The sequence below is a fragment of the Emys orbicularis genome, chromosome 4 (genome assembly GCF_028017835.1).
Source record: "Emys orbicularis isolate rEmyOrb1 chromosome 4, rEmyOrb1.hap1, whole genome shotgun sequence".
NCBI lineage: Eukaryota > Metazoa > Chordata > Testudines > Emydidae > Emys > Emys orbicularis.
This window is the reverse complement of record NC_088686.1, coordinates 10,507,993-10,518,179: the sequence shown is the minus strand read 5'-3', so window position 1 is coordinate 10,518,179 and position 10,187 is coordinate 10,507,993. Positions and strand designations below refer to the sequence as shown.

The 10,187-nt window shown below is 43.8% G+C and overlaps 1 protein-coding gene across 1 annotated transcript in view; it reads left to right on the top strand.

Annotated features, from left to right (window-relative positions):
* The first annotated feature begins 573 nt into the window (after positions 1-573).
* GCH1 (GTP cyclohydrolase 1) overlaps positions 574-10,187 on the top strand; it is a 29,454-nt gene continuing 19,840 nt past the window's right edge. Inside the window, exon 1 of the mRNA XM_065403983.1 lies at positions 574-910. Coding sequence (XP_065260055.1) covers positions 574-910 — 337 coding nt within the window. The remainder of the gene's footprint in view (positions 911-10,187) is intronic.

Genomic DNA, 10,187 nt, shown 5'->3' with positions numbered 1-10,187 from the left:
TGGGGCGTACTAGGGCATCGGCTGCCGAGGCATGAGGCGCCCCCAGGCAGAGCTACCACCCCCGCGGCCAGTGACAGCTGGACCCGCCCAGCGCCTGGGGCGGGGCAGGGAACCTATTGGGCAGCCGCTGCTTCCGTCTCCTTTATCCCGCGGGCCGTGATCCTCTTATAGGCGGCGGGGCTGCGTGACGCACGGGCCGGGGCGCCCAATGGCAGCGGCGCGGGCCCCGCGACCGGAGCCGGGCGCGCTATAAAGAGAGGGACAGTGCCGGGAAGTGCGAGCGGAGAGTCCTGGACGCGGAGTCCGCTCGGAGTCCCAGGACGTGGGGACCCCCCGCTGAGCGCACGGACTCCGAGCTCTCTCCCCGGGCCGGGCGCACGGAGACCCGGCACGCCTGGGCGCAGACGCTCCCCTCCCCTGTCCCGGCTGCGGGGCACCCCTTCCCCTCCGGTGCGCACGGACTCCCCCAGCCCCAGCGCTGTGCGGGCCCCCTCCCCCCGGGGGTAGCCTGATTCTCTCCTTCCCAGCCCGACCCCCCCAAGTCCCGGGCGCACGGACCGAGTCCTTGGGCAGATGGAGAAGGGGAAGCTGGAGCAGCCGCCGCGGACGGTGAGCTGCAATGGGTACGCGCTGGAGGAGAAGCAGCCGCCTCCGCCCGCTCCGAGCCGGCCCCTGGAGAAGCCCCGCTACTCGCAGGGCACCAGCTCGCAGTGCCTGGACAACTGGAAGGAGGAAAGGACCCGCAGCGAGGAGGATAACGAGATGAACCTGCCCAGCCTGGCCGCCGCCTACACCACCATCCTGCGCTCGCTGGGCGAGGACCCCGAGCGGCAGGGGCTGCTCAGGACCCCTTGGAGGGCAGCCACCGCCATGCAGTTCTTCACCAAGGGCTACCAGGAGACCATCTCAGGTATTGGAGGTGTGTGGGGTGCAGGGGTGCCCCTGTCATCACTGTGGTTGATGGGTGCAGGTATCCCCCAAACCAGGACATCTGTCATTTCTGAGGACCCTGTGGGTGCAGATGTCTCCACTATCAGGTGACCTGCTGAGATATTTAAGTTGGAGGGTGCAGGGGTCTACTCCAGCAGCAGGAGGGCTAGAGAGGGATTGGAAGATACAGGGCTATTCCTGGAGGCTAGGGCAAAATAGTGCCCCTGGAAAAAGGCAGAAAGCATAAAACTTGTGTTAAATCCAGAAAACTTTCCTTATCTTAAAAACTGCACACTGCCTAAAGCAATCCAGCTACTAGAGTAACACATTCAGGACTTCTGACCCTGTCCAGAGGTGAGGAAATACAGGAAAGTTGCCTTCAGTGTCTCATCCATGATGGAATCAAATAGGATGTTTTTTTTTCCCCCAGCCACCCAACTCCAAGGTTTACTTTTGATTAAGTTGATTGAAATATCAGCTCCTTGCAGTAGTGGAGCAGACATGTGCTCAATAAATCACTGAGGGAAAATTCACTCTTGAAACACATCACTGCAGTAGCCTTCAAACAAAAACTCTACTTTCTGCTGACTCAAAGAGCTGCCAGCTTAACTAGAGAGAGCCGGGAAACTCCTAGGGGAAAAACATGTCATTGATCATGCAGGAAATCAGAGGTTCCTGGTCTGTAGGCTGCTTTTAAAAATGTCTACTTCCTCTTATCAGGTGTGCCTTAATTAGGGGGGGGAGATGTCGTAAGGATCTCATGATGCCTGGAGACTTCAGGGTAGGTAGTGAAGGCAGTGCCTACCCTGATTTGACTGAAGTAGAGTATATTTACCAGAGTTGCTGAACACATCTGACAGTTTTGTCTACCTGGTCCCAGATATTGCCTGTTTTCACTGCGTCATGCAGTGTGGGGGTTTTGCTTTTTGAAAGCTTGTGCGCTTTTTTTTAACCCTGTTGGCTCAGTTGTCTGAGACTTGTGTAGATTTTTAGGTTTGCCCATCGGCTTTGAGGTGATAAGCAAGCCAGAGTAAGCAAATTTAATAGAAGCCTCCATGATCTTGTTTTCCTTAAACAGTTTATAAACTGAAATCTCTGATGTAACTTAACTATTGTCTCATGACTGCTCCACCATAATATTGTCAGTTTAGTGCTACTTTACATTGACTTATCCAGGGTGTAGGTGAGAAACCGTGCTTTCTCAATATTTCTTCTTTTTTAGTCCCTAACCTTGCAAACTATTTGCAGCTAAATTTTCCAGGTGTCAGCTTTAAACTCCAATAGTGCTGACTGGGCTAAGCAAGAAGAATATTGAGGTGCACACGCACCCACCCACACACACCCATCTAAACTCTCTGGTTAGAGACAGACTTTTACAATGCCCGTACAGTGTCTAGACCAATAGGGCCCTAACCTGAATGGGGACTCTAAATGCCACTTTAACACAAATAATAGTACAAGGGTTTGAAAATCTCACTGCTGCTCACCAGTCTCAAGTGAGTACATGGTAGATTAGCAATTTCTGTAGGATTCAAGTGTCAACTTTTGCAAAGGACCAAATATAAGCAAACGTGAACCAAATATAAGCAAATGTAATTGTCTTCTACAGTCTACAGCTCCACTGTCTACTTTTGTTCATAGCATTGTCAAGCAGCAGCATCGTGAAACTAACCAGATCATGGTCAGTTTCATGGCTGCTATCCAGACCCTTATGTTGTCAGTGACACAGTCAGGAGCTATGCCCATGGCATACTGTTGCTGAATGGGAAAGCTGAACCACAGCAGAGGCAGCAGGTACTGGTATTCTTCCCAAGGGTGGAGAAACTAAAAAAAGAGACTGGAGGAGAAAGTGTCTCTCCTTCTCTCGTACCAAACCCATTGCTGCTTTGAAGGGACAAAAGCCATCTCCTCCCTTCCAGTAGCTAGAGGCACATGGACTCTTACAGTAATTGCACCCAGTTCATTATGTGAAAATGGAGGCATCCCAAAGGGTTCAGTAACAGCACCTTGCCCACAGCCATGTGTGGCATATGGGACTGCACATCTCATTAGGCTATTGCCCTTGGACTTCACTAGTGGAACATTTCACCCTTGCCTTTCACTAGTGCGTTTAGTCCTTCAGCTTATAGGTATCTGCTACACTTTTCAAACCTGGCTTTATACTCACAGACTTATGCCTCGTTTCCCCCCGCCCCCTTCTTGACGAGGGGTCAAAGAGTTAGCTGAGCAAATATATAGATTGTAACTATACGTGTGTAACTTTCCTGACAGTCTTGCTTTATTTCTTATTCTGTAAGAACACTGCCTAGGCAGAAAACCTTGATTTTATGAATGGAAAGTGTGGAAGTTCCACATCAATAATTTAAAAAAACAGAGTAAAACTCTGTCGCAAATGAAAACTTATCTGCATGCTGGTGCTGAATGCTGGGTCCCTGAGAGAGGTGTACAGATATGGGGACTTACCTGGCTGTAACTCAAAGGCAGCTCAAAAAGAGCTAGTTATTACACGCAGCAAGGTGCAGAAAGATAAACCTGGAGATGGGGGAGGGATAGCTCAGTGGTTTGAGCATTGGCCTGCTAAACCCAGGGTTATGAGTTCAATCCTTGAAGGGGCTAGTTGGGGATTGGTCCTGCTTTGAGCAGGGGGTTGGACTAGATGATCTCCTGAGGTCCCTTACAACCCCGATATTCTATGTCTACAGCCCACTTCAGAGCTCCCAGTCCTAATTTTCCTCTTATCACCCTGCCTGCTGCCTGGTAGATGGTTCTCATTTATCTGGCTACAGGGCATCAGCCCGGGACCAACAGGTAAAGTCCACTGAGACGTTCCATGATAGCCATCTGTCTCTTCTGTGTGCCAGTGTCTAAACCCCACTCCTGTGGGCAACATCCATGGGAACTGACCTGATTTCTAGCTCATTCAGTAGCACTTCATCCCCACTATGCCACCTGCTGCCCGGTGGATTCTGTTAGAACTCTGAGTGGGCTGTCCCCATCCCCCATCTCACTAGGGAGCACCCCATTAGGTCACCGAACTCCACTCCCTAGTGTGGTGTCCTAGGGGGACTGGGGGAGGCTACATTGCAGCAAGGTGTGTAAACTATTAGTTGCTTGCTGCTGACTCTTTTTTAAAACCGAGGGGATCCCTTTGGGGATCAGTCATCGAGTGGGTGGCACGGCGCTTTGGAGGATGGCAGGAAAAAAAAAACTTCACGGAAGAGCCCGTTGGGGCAATTTTATGGCAGCCCCTCACATAAGGAGTGTCCTCCACGCTCTGAAGATGTGTTCGTGGACAGAAGAGCAGAACTGGGTCAAACTGTCTTGCAGAATAACCAGCCTTTAGAAGTGATGTGGCTATTTGTGGCTTTATTTTTGGACTAACTATTTTTCAAAGGCAAAATGAGGCTGCAGTGTGAATATGGTGCTCATTTTCCCCCTCCCCCCATCATAAGGGGAAGCATCATCATTTTCCAGTCGCTCCTCTCCTCTTCCCCTCCCCCATCCCCACTCCCCCAAAGAACAACACCTCTCGTTCTCCAGGTGAAGGCAGACAGTTCTTCTCTCCCCCACCCCTCATTGGTTAGGTTGGAGAGGAAACAGTTGTGGCTGGGGGTGAAACCTGTGGTTACCTAGCAAAATGTGAAGGTGCTGAGAGGACTTAGACTTCGGAGCTGACACTGATTTAACCTCCATAACATAGATCCTTAAATGCAGTTATAGTAAGAAAGTGGGTTTTTTTTTGTTTTTTTTTTTGTTTGTTTTTTTTTTAATATAGCACCTATTTATATCTAAACACTTCAGGGCAGGGACTGTCTCTTACTATTCTTGTACAGCTCCTAGCACGATGGGGCTTTGATCTTGTTGAGGCATCTAGTCCCAGCTGTAATACACCGAGTGCTGATACCATCTTGTCACACTTCTGTGGCTGTGGACAGCCAAATCCGAGGAAGGAATTCAAATAACTACAAATAGTCCAAGTGTATGCAATATGACAATAGTGGTTTAAAATCACAGATCTGAGTTTCTGTATTTCTAATTATACAACGGGATGTGTGATAGCTTTTATTTCTAAAGAAATAGTGTTTAGTTGCTGTAAAGATCCTAGAGAAAATTCTGATGTTCAATAAACTTGGATATCAAACTTAGTGAAGACCATATAGAAACTGTAAGGTCAGGAGACATACACAGTATAAAACACGTGCAAATGTATAAAATGTTCAGCTTAACTCAGTCTAGAAATGAAAATTGGGGGGTCACATTACTTTGTCTATTTGATTGCCTGAGTGCTATATATTGGTCTTGAATTCTGAGTTGGCTGAAAGAGGTGGGCAAAATCCAGAGTTTTCTGGCTAGCTATTGGCTGTGCCTCTGAGTCTCCTTACCTGCCCTGCAGCCGCCTCCATCTCACCTGGTGAAACCAGAAAGGAGAAAGCAGGAGAGCTGTGAATGCAAGATCACATTGTGTATGACTGGCATTTTCCAAAGCTCATGTTTTAATGAATTTCGATTGTACACTGTCCTCTACCATTAGTATTTTCAAAGGTTGGCCCACAAAGGAGAAAAAAGTACTGTGGTTTTGTCCTATTTTGTTTCTTTAGGGTGTGTAAGAAAGACCTGGAAGGCCTTAAGTATTTTTCTGCTTGGAAACTTATTCTCCTTCTTGAAAGAGCAGAAACATTTAATCTTCTTGTCTTTGTTGTAAGACTTCAGTGATTCAAGAGTGGATTGGGAGATTTTTAACCTTAACTGAAAAGCTTTTTAGCAAAGAGCTTTCTTTTGATTTTTTTGGTTTTAGCAATTATTAAAAAAAAAAAAAAAATTGGAACCATGTAGATAAAACTGCCATGCTGTCTGGAGTGGTTCATGACCTTGAGTGTGAACCTCAAGGAAAACTGTCAAAAAGCAGGGCAGAGACCCCAAACTGGTTGTGTGTTCTAGAATTAGATTTCACCAACCCAGTAACAAATGTGAACAACTGTCACGTCTCACCATGGACTCATAGACTGGAGTGCCCAAGGGGACTGTCTATCTTGCCACTCAGTGATAATTATATCACTTAATGATAATTGGTTGCCATATGCCAATGGTAATTTTTTTTTTTTTTGTCAAGGTCCAGACTCCAGAGAAAATAATACAAAAATAATAACAATAATGATGATAATAAGTAAATAGATTTCACGGTCCATTCAAAAGCATCTGGTGGTCCAGATTTGGCCTGCGGCCTGCCTATTGACTACCCCTGTCATACCGCAAAGATCACAAAAGATTCAAGGTGCTTCCAGTCCCAAGAGACCCAGTCACATACTTCAGGTCAATTTGTACCTCATATCTCACACCAAAGACAAAACTTGTAGCCAATCCTATAGTAAACTGACTAAGGATTTATTAACTAGGAAAAAGAAATGAGTTACTGACAGGTTAAAGTAGGCAAACGTATATCCACAAATGAGTTAGTCTATGGTTTTAAAAGGTGACAGAGCTGTAGTAACCTGTCAGCACTAGATGTCTTTTAGGACTAACCCAGGCTGAGCCTGGGGATCTCTGCTTCTGTTTCCTAGCTCCAGCCCTGTGAGAGTCCAAACAGCAAAGAAAGAGAATTTTCTTGTGTCCCTGTTTTATCCCCTTCTTCCAGCATTCAAGCCAACGGGATGGGCTTTGTTGCAGGTACCACCTTCACGGATGTGAGAGGGCCATTAACCAAGCCTTTGTACTGTGGTGTTACACAATGGCCCATTTAGTTTTGATAGCCCCCATTCCTCCTGAGTGGGGCCAGGTCTACGCTACTGTATGTTACTTGGGGGTGTGAAAAATCTACATCCCTGAGCAACATACTTACACCAACCTAACCCCCCCCCCCCCCCCCCATGTAGACAGCTATGTCAACAGGAGAACTTCTCCTGTCAACATAGCTACTGCCTCTTGGGGAGGTGAATTAACTATGCTGACGGGAGACACTCTCCTGTCAGCACAAGAGCGTCTTCTCTAAAGCGCTACAGCAGCGCAGTTGCATCGGTGCAGCATTTTAAGTGTAGACCTGCCCTACGTTCACAGATTCAGAGCAAGAATTTTTACAGTTATGGAGCAAAACTTCCCTATCATCTTATAGATGGGGTAGTAAAAATTATGCATGCAACAATTTACAAGCATCCCATACAGTCTAAACGCTAAACACATTCTTCTAAATCTAATACCTACCGTGGACAATGCTAACATACAGGTGAGCTGGTCTGGTTTCAGCTGATGCCTACAGCTTTGGCAAGAGCTGGCACCTGGTTTGTCAGCGTCACAATTACCTCCCCTTGAGTAATCAAGTTTCACTTCCTTGATACCAGTGATACATTAAACCTACTATTTTTTTCATAGTCTGCCTGTGCTAGGGAGACAAGACATGGCTTTCTGGCAATGTAGGGAGGAGAAGAAAACACAGTTTGCCAAATTCAAGCCTCTGTAAATCATAAAAGAGAAAAATAGGGTAAAGGTCAACTTTTTTGCCTCATTTATAGGTTACCTTTGAGACTACCACTGTATACTTCCATGGCCACTTTGGTAATGATGACTGTAGTGGTGTGTCCCGGCCTACTTCACCTATGCTTGTATTTGGTATTTATGTTCTGCAGTTACATATTATTGTGCTTTAGTTAGCACAACAAGAAGAACAATTATAACAAGCATCTAATTTTGATTCTAGTTTATGCATTGGGCCTTGCTTTGGAATAAATGATTCTATACAGCTGATCTGTATTAGCTTGTTCTAGACTTATAGAAATGAGCTCTTATCTTATCTCTGACTTTTCCCCCAATGATATGACATCAATGAAAAGCAAATATAAAAATATCAGCACTCCAACCTGAAGTGAAATGGCCATCTGTAAAAAAACATTCTTTTTAAACAAACTTCCTGAGGCAGTCAAGGTTAGATTAAAAACTGGATTAAAATCCTGTCTTAAATTTAATTAATTAAATAACATTTCTCACAAGACATAATCAGAGGGAGGGTCTGTTTCTCTGCTAAATGGTCTTGGAATAAACTTAATCTAGAAAATTGTACATTTAGTTAGATTTTCCATAAATAAAAGTAAAGCTGGGTAGTCTATCAGTAGCTGGTTGTCTTTAATTCAGTGTTTGTATATCTGCTTCAGACTACCTGTCAAAAGTTCCCTTTTGTGTTGTGGGAGAAGAGGGGGACTCCTTTTATTACTTAAACTTTCTTGGAGGCTGGTGTCTGTAAGGCTGTTATATACTTGGTAATGTTTGATAGTCTAACAGTGCAAACTTAAGAAAAAGCACATAATAAATGAACAAGAATAAGTGGAAATATCATGTGGCAGGATAACACTAAATTCTAACTAGAATTCTAAGTCTTCAGATTTTCTGAAATAACTTTTGGTAATTTAAATAGAAGGGTGAGCATTCTGAAATGGTGAACTTCAGCAAAGCTGATTTTAAAAGATGAGCTGTAACTACCGGTAGTTGGTTCTTGCCCAGCAATCCCACAGCAAAAACCAAGCATTGGCATGAATAAATACCAGGCATTTGCAGAAGGAAAATAACTGGTTTACATTTGAATATTGAAGCATTTTAAATAAAACAACATGTTCATTAAGGGCTGCAACTACTGTAAAAACAGTGCTAGTCATGCATATCAAAAGCCTTGCACACCTTTGTTGAACAGAACAGTCATAATATATGGTGGTACATTCAGTTTAGCAGAAAGACAAAGACAATGTGTTAACTTTGGGCTGCCTCAAAGGTATTAAATGAAGAATCTTTATTTGAATTTAAAAAAAAAAAAACCCTTATGACATACAGTTGCATATATTTTTAGATTCAATTGTTCAGTAGTCCTACTTTCCTGGACATTTGTTTCGGTTCAAACTGTTACACTTGTGACTTTTGTTTTCATTTAACTGTAATTACTCAGTGACCCTGTACTATAGATCTCTCATTTTAAGGCAAAACCAATAACATGTGGCATTATGCCCAGTACCAATAGACTAATGTCTATCAAATTGTGTACGGCTTGGATTTCTTGGGCTTTCGGATGGAGAGTACTGAATAAATACCACCTTACTGCTATTTTCCTCATCTTTTGTCTGTGGATTTGGTATTTTAACTGGTGACAGTGGTGAGGGGAAACTCATAAGTTCCCAAAGCTTGGTTGGTTTGCTGAGGAGTGTCCTTGCTAAACATCACAATGTAAAAATAGAGAGTCTGAAGCTTAAACAAACAGACTGTTTGATCAGCCAAACCACCCTTTTCTAAAAGATGGTCGGTTACTCCATTCTGTTTCTGTTATTGGAGACAAAAGGTGTATTGCTAGATCTTAGTCCACAAACAATCTGTTTGGAATTAAACATCATTTGTAATGTACTGGGCTAGATGGATCAAATAACATAAGTTTTCAAAGGCTGGTTTTCACATAGACCTACATTGTTGTTTTCAAAACCAGTAAATTTCCAGGGGTGCATATGGTTTGCTATGAAAACCAGTAATATCAATTAACTTTTCCTGTGGGGACGCTTTCTTTGTTGAGCATGGTTACATAATAGGATCAACTTTCCGCCCCCCTGGACTATTGCACTAAGTCTCCAGGCTTTTTAACCACTTTTTCTCACTATTAATGCCCTCAAATTACACTTGTTTGGCAAAAATTCTTTCGCTTTTAGGTATTAACTTAATTTTTTTAACCTCTTTATCTGCTTTGAGAATCCTCCTCATTAAAGACTTGTTTGCTCTTATGCTGCCTTTCTAGTCCATTGTTTCAAACTTCTCTACCTTCCATCTCTAGTTCAATTTTTAATGGTTCCCATGATATTATGGTAACATTATGAAAACCTTTATTGAAATCTTGATACATTTTAATGAGACTCTACATAATCCTGCTTTCCCTCATATTAATAAATGGATCAGTAAAAGACCAATTTAAGAATTTTGAAATCTTAGTTACATCTGAGAATCTGTAATAACTGTGATCTTTCATATGAATAGACTCCAATCTCCTGCTGTATGCAGAATACATTGATAGGAAACCAAATGAATCTGTTCCAATGACAAGCAAAAATGTTATTTAACTGATTTTGACTTTCCTTCTCTTTTTTGCCTTTTTAATATATCAAATAGGCATTAAATTATTCTTCAAGCTTTGCTTTTGTTAACTGAGGGATTAGCTCTCGTTTCTGAAACAATTAATTCCATCTGGGGTTGAGCACACAGTTCTAGTCCTTATGAGAGATGGTGATGACAGACAAACTTTTATA